General features: G+C 54.1%; 4 protein-coding genes across 4 annotated transcripts; 2 read left to right on the plus strand and 2 right to left on the minus strand.

The window, feature by feature from the left end:
- Window positions 1–212: 212 nt before the first annotated feature.
- On the plus strand, window positions 213–3376 carry CDEST_04190 (uncharacterized protein; the record flags this gene model as incomplete). The annotated part of the gene is made up of 2 exons (XM_062920349.1): window positions 213–2559; window positions 2622–3376. The coding sequence occupies 2 exons, from the start codon at window positions 213–215 to the stop codon at window positions 3374–3376; spliced, it is 3102 nt and encodes a 1033-aa protein (XP_062776400.1).
- A 309-nt stretch (window positions 3377–3685) lies between these two features.
- CDEST_04191 (Putative 2EXR domain-containing protein) lies at window positions 3686–6067 on the minus strand. Its single transcript, XM_062920350.1, has one exon. The coding sequence runs from the start codon at window positions 5681–5683 to the stop codon at window positions 3920–3922; it is 1764 nt and encodes a 587-aa protein (XP_062776401.1). The 5' UTR covers window positions 5684–6067; the 3' UTR covers window positions 3686–3919.
- A 1476-nt stretch (window positions 6068–7543) lies between these two features.
- Window positions 7544–8189, plus strand: CDEST_04192 (uncharacterized protein; the record flags this gene model as incomplete). Its single annotated transcript, XM_062920351.1, has 2 exons — window positions 7544–7760; window positions 7822–8189. 2 exons carry the CDS (start codon window positions 7544–7546, stop codon window positions 8187–8189), a joined length of 585 nt encoding a protein of 194 aa, XP_062776402.1.
- A 218-nt stretch (window positions 8190–8407) lies between these two features.
- Window positions 8408–11072, minus strand: CDEST_04193 (Putative carbohydrate-binding WSC). The gene is made up of 2 exons (XM_062920352.1): window positions 10800–11072; window positions 8408–10733 (listed from the first exon to the last, which is right to left on the minus strand). The coding sequence occupies exon 2, from the start codon at window positions 10267–10269 to the stop codon at window positions 8656–8658; it is 1614 nt and encodes a 537-aa protein (XP_062776403.1). The 5' UTR covers window positions 10270–10733; window positions 10800–11072; the 3' UTR covers window positions 8408–8655.
- Window positions 11073–15099: the final 4027 nt, after the last annotated feature.

Below are 15099 nucleotides of genomic sequence, written 5' to 3' on the forward strand. Positions count from 1 at the left end.
TCATCCGTCTGGCCGTCCAGAAAACCTGGTGTGCCCTAAAGAAATACACACACATTACACACCATTCTCCTTCTCTGTACACAACTGCTGGGCAGCCTTCTTCTTTTCTTTTTTTGCTGCCTGTGAAAGATACCCAAGTCAATTTATCTTAATGACACAATAGAACTCTCTGGAGCCTTCCAATAACCTCTCTTCTACCTCGTAGCAATATCATGGATATGATGGACTACAACATGACATCATCTCACCCTCAAGAAGACACGATGAAAGAGTCGAAGACACAACTGCCGCCGCCTCCTCCAACAAGGTATGGCACGTTGACGAACTTCTGTATAGGATTCTTGATGGTCTTTTCCATCTTCAGCATCGGCAGAGAAGTAAAAAACGAACTATACCCAAAGCCTAACTTGATCAGTCGGTCGACGACCGGTCGGGACTTGGGATCATGGGGCCAGGCTCTCGATTCCATCGTGACCCCCGATACCGTCGAAGCCATCGGCAACGACCCCAGGCTGAGGCGGACACTCATGTCCATGGTCGACTTCACCGTCGAATTTTCTGACCAGCTCGTTGCCCGCTACGAATCACCGCAGCTGCAGGAGACGAGGGAGGCTCTGCAAGAGTACAAGGAGAAGATTAAAAGGAGTCTTGGGAGCCTTGAGGAGACCGATAACGAGGGCGATGGCGGATCCAAGATCAAGAGGCGACAATTCCCAACCTTTGGGGGTTTATTTGGCGCAGCAGCACCATCAGCAGCACCCGGAGGCGGCACTGGAAATGGTGGTGGTGGCGGCGGCGGCGGCGGTCTTCCCAACCCCCTGGGCCTTCCTCTTCCCGGTGCCCCTGCTACACCTGGCAGTGCACCCGGAGGCGGTGGCAGCCCTCTCGGACTCCCCGGCCTCCCCGGCTTACCGACCCCAGGAAGCGGCGGCGGTGATGCCGGTGGGGGCGGAAACCCCCTCAGAGGACTGCTCCCTGGAGCAGGCGGAGGAAACATGTCCGCCGGAATCCTCAGCGGGCTTCTTCAGCCCCTGACCGACGGCCTCAAGAACGTCGGAAACCAGCTGGTCTCCAACCTCAACGGGCCCGGCATGTTCCTGGGAATCGGCATCGGTGCGGGCGCAGCCCAGGGGCTAAACCTGTCGACGCAGGCCAAGACGATGGAGGTCGCGTCCAAGGTGGCTGCCGACAACAACATGGAGGCCACCGGCCTCAACCCGGCGATCCAGAACCTGGGCGTCGGCCTCACGTCGACGCTTCTGGGCGCCGTCGACTTCTCGACGCTGGGCGGTAACGTCACGAACCAACTGCAACCCATAGCCCTCTCGCTCGCAACCGGGCTTGGGAACGGCACCGTCGCCGGCCTCAAGCTGAATCCCAACGCGGCGAATCTCGAGCCCGTCAACGACTCGAGCATCCCCAACGTCATCGGGACCTTCGGCTTCGGCCTCACCAAGACGGTGGTGTCCAACATCAACACCGACCAGCTCTTCAAGCAGACCAACAACACCGACACCATCCGCCAGATCATGCGCATTCTCCCGGCCGCCGCCTCGGGCTTCGGCAAGGGTCTGGGCCAGGGCGCCACCGTCGGCCTCGGCCTGCAGCCGGACGCGGCGGTGCCCATGCAGCAGATGCCCGACGGGTCCATCGACTTTGGAGGCATCTCGCAGACGTTCGCCAAGGGCCTTACGAGCAGTTTCCTGCAGAACGGCACGGCGGGCGAGCTGCTCAACCGGGTGGGCGGCGCAGTCAAGTCGAACGCGGAAGCCGGCGGCGGCGGGATCCCGTCGACCATCAACTTCAACGGCCAGCAGATCGAGGTCGGCAAGGTCGCCCAGGGCTTCGCGCGCGGCTTCCTCCAGGGCGCAAGCGACTCGATTCAGAGCATGGGCGGTGTGCGGTCGCTGTTCGAGGGCAACGCCACGATGCCCACGGGCGTGATGCCCGACTCCAAGGTCCAGTTCAACGACTCGCTCGGTGGCGCCGCCAGCGGTTTCGGCGTTGGTATCGGCGGACAAGGCGTCCTGATCGTCTACGGGCTGGTCAAGAACCCGCGCGGGACCCCTCTGCCCGCCGCCGCAAACGCCCCGGCAGCACCGGCATCGGCCCCGGCCCCGGCCGGAGGCGGCCCCACTCAGCGCCGGGACATGGAGCTCATCCCCCGGCAGAACCCTCCGCCCATCGTCTCCGTCAACACGACCGACGGCTTCAACCTCTCCGTCGTCATCAACGCGCAGACCATCTCAATGGCCGCCCAGACCGGCGTCAACACACTCACCTGTCAGGGCATCGGCGGCCTGGGGCTCATCGGCTTCGGCCTGATCCGCAGCAAGACCATCGCCCTCGACATGGTCACCAGCAGCAGCAACACCACCAAGGTTATCAAGCAGATTATACCGACGGGCACGATCAGGATCGCCAACGAGGGCCATACCTACGCCATCGACGGCGGCGTGATTCGCGACGCCCTGGGCAACAACATACTCGGCGCCGCGGGTGGCATCGAAATCAACGGGTTCAAGCTGCCGGCGTGGATTGCGTTCCTCATCATCCACAGTAAGTCAAAAATCCAAGTAAAAAATGCCGAGATATTCCAACTGACACACTCCGTTCTTCAGTCCTCTTCGCTATTGTCGCATATGCCAATGTCCTCCCCCTGGCCCTCGGCCTCGAGCACCTGCGCAACCTCCTCCTGCGCATCAACGTGCCCCAGGTGCTGCCGAACGTCCATAAGTGGAACAACATCATGTGGCTCTTCGTCATGGGGCCCTCCGTCGTGGTCGTTTTCATCTTTGGCGTGCTCGTCACCGCAAAGTCGGCACACTTCCGCACCGCTCATGGGGTAAGTCCGCCGCTTACTCTCTACCGTAACGACCGTCCCGTAAACTCACAATACTCTTCACAGATCATCAGCCTTTTGACGACTCTCATCGGCTTAGGTGCATTCCTCCTCCACCTCGCCATCAAAGCCCGCGCCCCGCCCCAACTCCCCAACTCTTCCCGCTCGCCGGCGCCGGCGCCAATGCCGCTTCTGAGCCTGCCCAACATCCGCGTCATGGCGAACCAGCTGTTCCTCATCATGTCTTTTGCCTCGGTCATCACCGGCTTCTCGAGCCTGAGTTCCGTCGCGTTGTGCTTTACACAGGTTGTCCCCTTCGACCTGGCGCTCGTCATTGGCTTCAGTCTGTTCACGGTCTTTGTTCTGGGATGGTCGATTTCAGGACTGGATATTGCTCTTGTGGTGCGTGACTTCTGGCAGAGAAGAAAGGGCACCAAAGGTGCGTCTTCTGGTGCGGCCGAAAGGGGCGGTGTCTTGCAGGGTAAGATCTCACCGCCCAAGATAGTGGACGGCGAGAAGGGCAACTTTGCGTAGAGAAGTTGCTGTGAAAGTGTTTTGTTGTTTATGATCTGGGTTTGGAGCTGTGCTCAGCCCTGTTTTTACTTTCCTCCGTTTGCATACTGGTGTCAATGGGATTGGTATTGTTGAAGGTCATTGCATAGGGAGACGGTATGGAGTTTGGTAAAAGCAGGATGGAAGACTGACACAGAAGGCAGTCGGATACTATCGCGGTGGATATACTCCTGGTGTTGTCTAGTGCTGCAGGAATCAGGGCGGCCTTGACTCTCATTATACCCCAGCCCGCTCACTTTGCGGCTATGAATTTGCATACTTTGTGTGGCCAATCTTTTCTTCATTTGTTTGTATGCCAAGATTGCTATTTCCAAATTTAAATCTTGCTTCTGTATCTACCTTTTCGTCCTTGTTGATATGAAGGATCGGTATTACCTCATGCAACAGACTTCGAGAACAACTCTAATAACATGACACTCAACATACATCACAATTCAACCACATTCTCAGGATGCCAGTCTGACCTCGTTCACAATACAGCCCGCATCCTCCCAAAACACACCATCATTCATCATCCCAAAGATGCCAGCTGCTACTGGGCCTCACGTCCAGCACGCACCGCCTCTTCTTCCGCGGCCCGACGACCTCCCTTCCGTTGCTCAGGAAGAACTCCTCCGTCTCGCCGCCGGGGATCTGCCTCACCATTCCCAGCCCCGCGAGGTCCGTCTTGGTGCACTTCATCCGCAGGTGGCGGAAGTACTTGCGGTAGAACATGCGCTGCATGACGAGCCTCTGCGCCACGTCGCGGGGCAAGTACTCGGCGAGCTGGGCGCGCAGGGCCTCGAGGGCCGCGCGCTGGTTCGTCGCGTCGGGCGGCTCGTAGTCGTTGCTGAGCAGGAGACGAGGCACGTCCTGGTAGAAGGCGTTCTTGGCCGGGATGCCGCTCGTCAGGTAGCCCTCGTGGATCATCCACACGGGGAACCGGGCTGCCGCGCGGTCGTCCATCAGCTGGATCGCCTCGGTGTAGGACTCGAGGTTCGCCAGGCTCTTGGACAGAGGGGCGCAGCCCGGCACGGGGGTCAGGTCCCAGGTCTCGGGCCCGCCGCGGTCGCGGGTGCCGAAGTGGCGGATGCCGACGCCCAGCGGGTCGAAGGCGAGGCAGTCGCTCAGGAAGATGTCGAGCGGGATCTCGCTGCTCCAGGGGAAGGTGAAGATGACGGTGTCGAAGGACGGGTTGATGAGCACCGGCCAGGCGATCTTGTTGGTCGGGTGCATCGGCAGCTGCACGCGATAGAAGGCGCGCGTCTCGGCCCGGCATTCGCGGTTCACCCACATGAGGGCCGGCAGCGTGTTGTCGGCGCTCCAGGCGATGTTGGACGCGAGGTTGCCCAGCGCGTTGGGCGCGAAGTGGATCTTCTTCAGGTCGTTCATGCATCGGATCTCGACGATGCGCGGCCGTTCCAGGTAGAAGCGGAGGATCTTGGACCGGAGCTCGGGCGGCAGGCGGGAGAAGGGGTGGAATGACGTCAGGGGGGCTCCGGAGATGTTTCCGACGCCGCTGCCGTTGTTGTTGCTGCTGCCGGTGCTGTCGATCGGAGCCGTGGACGCTTCCGAGGAAGTAACAGTCTGTGAAAAGTCCAAGGGGACGGGTGGAGGGTGAGTGATAGTCCAAGGTCCGTACGGGACGCCGGACCGGAACTGGAAGCGGTCCTCGGGCTTCACCGGTGTTGGCGGCCGGTGGAGGTCGATGTGGCGGCGCTGGCCGCAGGTGGGACACGGCGCTGAAGACGTTGATGAAAAGCTGCCAATGGAGGCGCCGACGCCGACGCCGACGCTGAGAGAGGTCGATGACGACGACGACGAAGACGACGATGGAACGGTTGTGGTCTGGGCCGTCGTTGTTGATATCGCCGGCGAATGTGAGGCCGAGGTGGCCGCCGACATGGCCGCCGTCGAGGGGCCGAATTGTTCTGCGAGAAGAGTTTCCGGCTCACCTGGCTGCACACGCGTTTCCGAATGCTGCCGGAGTGGGTGACTGCGCCGTCTAGCTACCGCCGCTGCCGTCGTCGTCGTCGCCGCAGTCGTGGTCTGGGTGCCCCTCTCAACGCTACCTGCAGCTAGGTCTTGTCCTCCTCCTGCTCCTCCGGCTGCTGGCACTGCTGCTGCTGCTGCTGCTGCTGCCAGCAGGGCATCCTTGCGTGTGCGGATGCGAACCGAAAGACTTCTTAGCCACGTCCCTTTCCACTTCTTCTTGAGCTGTTGCTGGTGGTCTTGCTCCCTGGGCGGGGGATGGGAAGCGGCTTGGTTGATGTTCGGGACGGACGCCATGGCGGGCTGCGACGGGCGAAATGCCCTCGTCCTGGCTGGTTCTTGTTCCTCACCTTACTCTTGCTGCTATTTACTGTTGCTGCGGTGGATGCTTCTGATCCTGCGACAGCGCTGTAACAAGTATAGCATGCAGAGTAGCTCGTCCAAGACAGGTAGGATGATTCGGTGATGATCAATCGCGCCTTGGGATACACTGGGTAGGCGCACGCAGCGTATTTTGGCGTTGCTGGAGCGCCCGCTCGACAGTGGCTTGGAGTTGTAGTGAGGCAATTGGGGTTGGCTGGAGCAGGTTGGAGACAAAGAGGGATGGATGGGTGCATGAGAGGAGATGCTTAGCACGAGGGTGATGGGGAACGGCGGTGGTAGTAGTGCGAGTGGGAAACGCGGGGGAGGGGGAACATGTTGGTGAAGTTAAGGTTCATACATGTGCCCCGGCCGCGTATGGAAAGGTCAATGTCCAGTCAGTGAGTGGTTGGTGACATGATGTCGGTGTGTAGGTAGTGCCTGTCAGTGGGCGTATTCGGAATAGTTCCTCGGCACGTCGGTCTTTGTGCTTTTTCCTCTTTTTCCTCCTCTGCCTCTCTTTTCTCTTTTTCCTGATCCCACGGACAACGATGCACGAGACTTAAGGCTGAGCCCGTATGCAATAGAAGGAATAGACCTCGAAAGAAGGCCGAGGCAATAATTGGCTTTGCAGTTTCGTAGGCGATGGCCGTCCGAGAGGCGGCGCGGTTCACTCTGCGGTCTAGTATTATTCGGACGTCCTGTTTGGTTTGGTTGCAGCGGAGGGAGGACGAGGAACGGGCCACTGAGACAAGCCGACTGACTATTGGAAACGGTCAAGGGCCTCCGTGGGGTGGGACCTGCAATCAGACAGCAACCAGACAGCAGCCAGCCTCCCTTGTCGTGCTTTTTCCATCTGTCATTCACGTCCTAGGCCTGTTTGTTCCAACTTCCCTCCCGCTACTCAGCAACTTGTGTCAAGCGACGCCTCCTCCAGTGGCGGCGCCCTGCATCCCAGAGCCATCGCCTGCGTTTCTGTCATGGCAGCAAGCCACTCACTCACAGGCTGCTTCGGAGGAACTATCAACGAAGTACGGACCATCTGTGCCCGATCTCAACCTTGGAACGCCGTTACAGCGCCCGCCTGGGCCTCCCAAGTGCTGAAACGCGCAAAGGAGCGGATGCGACGTGTGTGCAGAAGGATGACGCTGACTCCGAATACACATCCCTCCCCCCTCACCTCCTCAGAATGACTTTGCGATGGACATTTTTCTTCTTGAATCTATTATCCGGGGAGAAGGATCCAGGGATACACCAAAACGGATGCATCCTTCGTACCACGTGCTCCGGCCGCCTTCTTTTTTTTTTTCCTTCCAGAAGAAAGACGCGCAGTCCGGCCTCGGACGTTTGGCCAACCTACAAGTCTAACACAGCGTAGAACCGACTCATCCACTCATCAGCACAATCAGAGTTTTGTCCGAGGCGACAAATGGGCGAGCGACTCTCGTCATGGGGTGATGGTCCGACCGATGGGTTCGAGACCCAATGCGCTCCGGACTTCGGGCCCGGGGACCGGCCCCATATGTGTGGACCATGCCCCGGGCGTTCGGCCCCAGTCTCACCGGCTCGGCCGGACGATACCGTGTGACCTTCCGCCTAGGGTTTTCGCACAACATAAATGATTGAAGACCTGCGCAGAAGTATGCGCAACTCCGTTCTAAAAAAACAATGAATGGAACAGAAATAAATCGGTTACTTTTCATGTGCAAATTGGCAACCCGTAGGCGACACGTCTGCCTCTGCCGAGTTATCCGTTCATAGCGTCCAGTGGACGCCTTCACCTGCGTAATATGTCCAATGGGAATAAGGGCCAAGATCGCCCAGCTTAACTTCCTGTGCCCGGCTTCACCTTGCTGTGTCTCTCTGCGGGCTGATCGCCAGCGGCTGATCCGCCTTAAAAGCGGCCTGTCTCGCGCCCTCGTTGCTGTCGGTTATTGCACTTCATCGCCGCTCTTCCAACTCCAGTCAAGCATTATCGCCATCATGACTCTGACGACTTCTGCCGACCCTTCCAGTGAGTGTTTACCTGTAGTCACATCCTCCGAGCTCTTATGCACAGCTAATGCTTGCAAAAGCCATCCTTGCTCGAGCCATTTCCGACCAGGAAGTTGTTACCTGCCATCTCGAACCCGTCCCTTGCGATTGCCCATTCGGCAAATACACCGGCACTGCCGGCTGGCTCAGACTGCTGGAGGCCATTGTTCACTATTATGCACCGCCCAGATGGGTTCGCTGGTTCATTGGAATAGGTCTCTTCATCCATGTCACGGTCATCCTCATCACCAGGTGTCTTGAATTCATCATCAGGGTTCTCGAATGCCAGAGTGTCAGGCAGAGGGGCGGCAGCTGGTCCGATGTCCTCGCCGTGATGAGCAAGAAAAAGCCGGATCTCCATGGACTTAGCGAAGACCGCAAGCGGGAGATTAGTGCGCAAAGTTATTAGTAGTTTTTAGTGTTGGAAACTAACGTTCCTCCAATGGGGACAAATTGTTTTTTATCTTAATTTTTAGATGTCATGCATGTTACGCCGGTTGAAACCATACACACACAAATTTGGAGGTGGTTGTTAACAATAGTACCTAATCATAGGTATGCAGTCGTGGCTTGTCGATGCAGTCAGTCATACCGTGACGATTTCAGACATATCAGGATTGGTCAGGATTGTGGTGAACAACACGCTTTATTATCTATATCGTCAAATCGTTTCTCAAAGTCCATCCATAACCCGGCGGAGGGAGCCCGAAGACACTCCCCAAGACCGCCAGGCCACTGTCGAAGAAAAAGGCCATCACCCATACCACAAACCACCACTCAGTAAAGAATTATGCCGGAACTCCCGGAGGCGTCCCAAAGAAGTGAACAACGACCATTCATGCTCGGTCGAGAGAGGAAACCCCCTAGCCACCTCCTTACAAGAGGATGGCAGCGGCGATGACGCTGAAGGCGAGAGCGCCGAAGCTGGCGACAAACTTGTTGGATCCAGCGGCGACAACAACGACGGGAGGGCGCCCGGTGCCGGAAGCGGTTGGGGCCGAAGGACCATCGGGTCCGGAACCTCCGGAACCAGCTCCGGAACCAGCTCCAGAACCATCAGTAGGCTGGGGGCCAGTGGGAGCGGGGCCCGTAGCAGTCTCGTCGTCGGTAGGAGTGGGCAGGGCAGTGGCATCCTCGTCGCCGTCGGTAGGGACGGGGAGGACACTGGCATCGCCGTCGTCGTCGCCACCAGAGGTAGGCACAGCAGTGGCTTCAGCGTCGTCACCAGAAGTGGGCACGGCAGTGGCGTCGGGGCCGGCAGGCGGCTGAACAGAGGTGGCGCCGGGGGCGAGAGGGCCAGGAGGGGCGGGCTCGGGGCAGTCGTCCTCACAGGGCTTGACGACCTTGCACTTGTCGCTCTCGCACTCCCACTTCTTGTTGCCTTCCTCCTTGGGGCAGGTCTCGAAAACGCAAGACTTGTCCTTGCAGACGTACTTCTTGTTGCACTCATCACCGTCGCACTTCTCGACCTTGCAGATGTTGCCGTAGCAGGTGATCTTCTCCTTGTCCCAGTCGGAGCCCTTGACAACGATCTTGCACTTGCCAGAGACGCACTTGACCTTGCGGCCACAGTCCCATCCGTTGCATGCATCGGGGCGCCAGACACCGTGCTCCCACACCAGGCGCTTCCTGCAGTCGGGGCCGAAGCAAGGGAAGTCGTAGCCGCAGAAGTCACCGTAGGCGACGAACTTCTTGTAGCAGTCCAAGCCGAAGCACGGCACGCCGAAGCACTTGCCGTTGAAGCAAGGGTTGGGGGAGGGGGTAGGGGTGATAGCGGTGGCAGTTCCGATGATGCCGGTACCGGTGGATACGGTGACGGTGACGGTTCCGGACACGGAGATGATAGCGCTACCGCTGACGTAGATGGTGAAGCGGACGTCGGTCGGGAGGATCTGGCGCTTGTTCTTGAGGATGGCAATGGAACGTCCACCGCAGCGCTGTCTGGGGTTGCCGGGGCAAGGGAAGTTGCACTCCGCCTCGGGTCTGTTGGGCTCGTTGACATCGTCGATTACATCACCGCAGAAGCAGTCGTTGCCGAAGAGACCGGCGTAGCGCTTGCTGATAGGGCTGCAGGCGGCGATACAGCGGTCAATGGTCATGGACTCGGCCGACAAGGTCAGGGCGAAGCCCGGGAAGCTGGTAGGGGAACCGTAGCAGCCGAGGAGGCTGTAGCCGCCGACGTTGGCCGGGTTGGGAGTGACCGTGGAGGTGGACGAGGCCGAGCTGGACCCGCTGGTGGTGGTGGTTGACAGGGTCGTAGATGTCACGGTCGTAGTCGTATCCGTCGTCGTGGGAGGGTCAGGGCCGAAGGTCAGGGACCCGTCATCGGTAATGGTCGAGTCCGTGGTCGTGATCAAGGTCGTCGTGGTGGTCCGCGAGGTCGAGAACGTGGTGGAGGTCGAGGACGTGGTGGACGAGGTCGACGAGTTGGTGAACTGTTGGCCGAGGACGACCTGGCCCATGAGGGCGATAACTGCGATGCTGCGCATGGCGAAACGAGTGACTGAAAAACAGGTAATGAATGACTGGACCTCGGGTCGTAAGAACGAGTGAAACGAGGTGAAAGGAGAGGGGGAAGGCGAGAAACCTAAGGATGCGAGGCGTAATGATGATGAGGGTGAAGAAGGAAAGGGAAGTCGGCAAGGAGACGGACGTTCGTCCCTCTCTTATACCTTCTGGCCGCTCCCTTTGCCTCTGGTGGAAGCAGGCCAAATTCCTCCCTCCATGTGTTGTCTCCCCTTCCCTCTCGCTCTCGTGCTCTCTGTCTCTATCTCTCTCCCTTTGGCCGACATTGTCTCCTGAGTGACAAGATGAGCTTGCATGCCCGAGACCTTCACACACACATACACACACACTTAGTCCCACACTCCTGAAGGCCGATAGTCTCCCAGGAACGCCACCACACCGGCCTCCATATCTTGCCCGCCATTCTTACCGCTATCTTGTCTCATTCCTGTTCGCTCGTGTTGTGGTTAGCCGGGCGCTCAAGAATGGATCTTCTGAGTGACTTGGGACCCACAAGACGGCACATTTGTGCAATTACTTGTCTATGCCTGTCTTTGCATCCATTGGTGTTGTCTCACCTTCTCCGCAATCCAACGAGGGAGACAGACGCCTCAGCAAGGGGCTCATCGATATCTCCGACTCGGGAGGAGTGAGGGAAAAACGAGGGGGGGAAACAATCCCAGCTGCCATCCTTCAATAAACGTGCATTCCCGCCAGCTAAACCTGGAAATCGAGCCTTGTCCATGGCGCTCTGCATACCGCCTCCTTGAGCCCGCACAACGACGACAATTTGCATTTGGAGCATTCCTCCCTCAACATCCGGCCCTTTATTGGAATCGCCTAGGCCGCCCCTTCACCATCCGCTATCACTCGCCAGCCTCCCTCTCCTCTATCCCCGGCATTGCCCCCTTTCCCGCTCGATCTGCCCCTGTCTATCACCGCAAGCCTTCCGATCTTCCGATCCTTTGGACCCGGTCACCGGTGAGCGAGTCATACGCCGCGAGCGAGTGGTCTCGGCCCGTCGTTCGTTTGAAGCAAAGACAAGGGCCAGCGGCTCTAATGCACCATCTCCTCCCTCGCCGCCGCACATTTCTTTTTCCAGGCGCTAATCCCGACGAGCAAGGGAATATGACAGCATTGATTGTCCCGAAAATGCTGTCTATTTACAGATGGATGAGCTTTTCTTGCTGTCCTTGCTTAAGCGAAGCGTTCTAGACGCCGGCTGCTCGCGCCGCTTTCCCCACACATGTTGAGGCACTCTCATTGTTGAGAAAAGGAGCACATGTCATAGATCTCGCAATTGACATAATGGAGATTCCAGATCAGAATCCACCCCTCGACCTATTTGTCAAAACTCCGGCTGCTCTGACTAGTCTAGTATCAATATTCTGGCTGGACGTCGTAGCAGCTCAACCGAAAGGCGGCGGCTCGTGATCATGACATCTCGACGCATGGGCAGGCCAAATTTTTGGCCTAAACTCACCGATTGGTTTCCGTTCATAAGGTCGAAGCATGAGTTTGAAACCTTAAGATTTGGATACTCCAGTGGTAATTTAATATCCATATCGGGCATGGTCATGCCGTGGACGAATGCTTTCCTCACGAAAGGCAAAAACCAAAAAGCGAAAATCTTTATGGTAACGTCAAGCACCCACATTTGGCCCCCCCAAAAATGCCTCACCACCACCACCAGCCTCCTGTTTTCTCCAACTTCATCACATCACAACATTCACAGTTCTTAACCGAATGGCTTCATCTTTTCTATATACCCTTTTCTAGTCCTTATAGGCTAATACACTAAGTATAAGGTTAACTAGGCCTTAAATGCTGTTGCTAATAGCTAGTCTATCTATAAGGCATCCTCTAAATAGGGGATCCTAAGATTAACACTTCGTTATTAACTTTAAGGCACCTAAGCAAGGGCAGCTGCATTTTCTAACCTTTAGAGGCTTTCTTTTGATTAGGAGGCTAAGCTAGCTAAATAGGTGCAAATCTAGCATACCCTTAGGCTTGCTCTAACCTATTAGCAGGTAAAGGTATTTGCAGAAAGGATCCTTTATACTATAGGGGATATAGATCCTCTAGGAAAGCAATAGATCTAAGGCTTTAAAAGAAGAAACCTATTAATTAAGGTCTAGAGAAGTCACCCTATAGACTCTAGACGTATTAATAAAGCATCTACTAAGGTTATTAGGGACTAGTTTAAACTCCTTACTATACTAGAGATTAAGGGCATTAAACTAGCTAATAGATATAACATAAATAAGACTAGTATCCTTAAGGGCTAGGGATCTAATATGCTAGTGCTAGAGATAGCTAAGATAAAGTCTGTCTGCAAGAAACAGCCTAGATTAAAGGCATAGGTATCTATTATTAAGTGCATCTCTGCTATAGGCTATACCCTAAATCCCCTTATTATATATAAGGGTAAGATAGTCTAGCAGCAGTAGTTTCCTCTAGATCTTAGCCCTTATAAAGGATAGCAGTTTACTGCAATAGAAAATAGATAGACTACAAACAACACTGCAGTTAAATAGCTACAGAAGGTCTTTATCCCTTAGACTATCCCTTAGACTACCTCCTAAGGCAAGGAGGCTAGACTGCTAGTTGTTAATAGCTATAGGAGTTATATAATAATAGAATTTATATAGACATATTATATTAATAACATCTATCTCTTATTCCTACTACTACATACCTCCTATATCCTTTAGCTACTTAACTAATTAGTCTTTAGCCCTATAAAAGCAGCCTATAGGAAGGAGCTTAAATACCTTAGTTAGTAGAATAATTCTACTATTATAGGCAAAAGGAACTTTATAAGCTGTTATTAGAAGGCTTATCTAGCAGGCTTAATAATAGATAACATTAAAAGTAGTTAGAAATATACTAGCCTATAGCTTATCTCTATAGCTAAGCCCCTTATAAGCCCTTTAATGCTCCTATTAACACTAAGGCTATTAGATTAGGCCTACAAAAGGCAGTCTAGAAGTAAAGAAGCTAAAGGATAGGCATCTGCGTTATCTGCAGTAGCATAGTTAACGCTAAGGAAGATAAAGGATCTAGCTAGCTAACTAAAGCTATTTATAGAGCTAAATAATAATGCCTCTACTTAACACCTTCTGTTTATAAAGGTAAAAAAAGGCTTTAATAAGCAGGCATATAAGCTAGCTACTACCTAGCATAAGCTAAAGCTTCTGCAGGCAAAGGTTACAAGCACTGCAGTTAAAAAAAGAAAGGCAGTCTAGCTAGATCCAAACACTAAGTTCGCTAACATTAAGGACATCCAGAAGGCCCAAGTTGAGGCTAGCAAAAAAGAGGATATTACAGATAGATCCAGCAAGTCTAATATACCTAGTAAAGCTAAAAGCTGTATTGTAGTAGCATCTAGGCCTAGTTAGTAATTAATTGAACATACTAATGTTAGTAGGAATGCCCTCGTTTTTGGGGGGGCCAAATGTGGGGGGGGGCCAAATGTGGGTGCTTGACGTTACCAAACTAACGGCTTAGTCCATCATGTGATTCTTCGACGATTATTCAATAACAGGCTCAAGGTTGAAGTATTGAAGAGGTGTGACTCATCCTCTTGGAGTGTGCTAGCTAAGAGTACATTCTGCTTCAAACATCGGTCGTTGCTATGTAAACGGTCAGAAACACTGAGCTCTAGGGAAGGGTTCTCACTTCTCATCCAGTGTCCAAGATGTAGTTGAGAAGTAGGAGTGAGTGAAGCATGATGAATGCAGTACTTCCAAGGAGCAAATAATAGCAACTCAATATGAAAACATGCCATATCAGAGAGTTTGAAGGCATAAAGAGGAGTCTCCATGACCTGTTGCCATTTAAATCCCATTTTCGGAATTTCTTTGCACTCCAAGCTATTGAAGTTCTGTCATACTATTCCTCGCTTTCCGCCTCAAGCCAGCCTGTAATCTAGTATCTTGTAACTTCCTGCAGCTTTTCGTTTGTGAAAAGGGAATTGTTAAAACTTTCGAGTTTGTGAGAAAGTTTAAGCAGTTTACAAAAGCATTCATGCAATTGAATTGTTCTCTACGTTCTTGAAACATAGCTTGTGGTAATTTTACTATGTAACTGCTGCTCGAGTACTGCATTTTCAGTCTGTTTTCTAGCTAACCCACTGTTGCAAGAAGCAGCCTATACAACGCCATCAGTGAAGCCCTGACTGTTTTGACTTGGTGCTAGACACACAAGTTTACGAAACGGCAATGTGACATACCAGCAAAGAGGAATAGAGTAAATACTAAACAAGTACTTGCAATGCTACAATAACGGTTGACATAAGGCTTCCCATACTGTGAGTCAACCAACATGAATGAGTCTACACAACTGTCTGTCAGGGCGACATAAGCTTTCATCATTCTGAGCATATGAAGTATTAACCATGATGGGAACTATGAGACTAAGCTCTCACGTGTGTTTTGTGATAACGTCCTCATAGGAAGTTGTAGAAAGCTTCCAGTATTCTCAGCACTTGACTTCGTACTCGGCTGACGACATCATCTTTCCTCATCGAAGCTTTAGGATACTGTGGTTTGGCAAAATAAAAAAGGTCACAGGCCTGTTTTCAAAGTAGAGACAAGCACACTGTAGGAACTCTGCAGTTTAGATCCGGGAGAACACAATGGAGGTGAAACAATAAGACTAGGAACGTAGCCTAAATGAGGCCGCTGCATTCTGCCCATCAGTTTCTGTATCCTGTGTGACGTTACTCTGTGCCTAAAAATATCTGTGCCTCAAGATAGTTGTAATTTCTCTGAAATTCCTTCCGACTCCCTTCTAAGCAAAATTGGCGTCAT

The sequence above is a fragment of the Colletotrichum destructivum genome, chromosome 3 (assembly GCF_034447905.1).
Source record: "Colletotrichum destructivum chromosome 3, complete sequence".
Lineage (NCBI taxonomy): Eukaryota > Fungi > Ascomycota > Sordariomycetes > Glomerellales > Glomerellaceae > Colletotrichum > Colletotrichum destructivum.

Excerpts from the sequence above, each read along its gene's own strand:
- CDEST_04191 (XM_062920350.1), bottom strand. The coding sequence starts at position 5,683 with ATGGCGTCCGTCCCGAACATCAACCAAGCCGCTTCCCATCCCCCGCCC.
- CDEST_04193 (XM_062920352.1), bottom strand. The coding sequence starts at position 10,269 with ATGCGCAGCATCGCAGTTATCGCCCTCATGGGCCAGGTCGTCCTCGGC.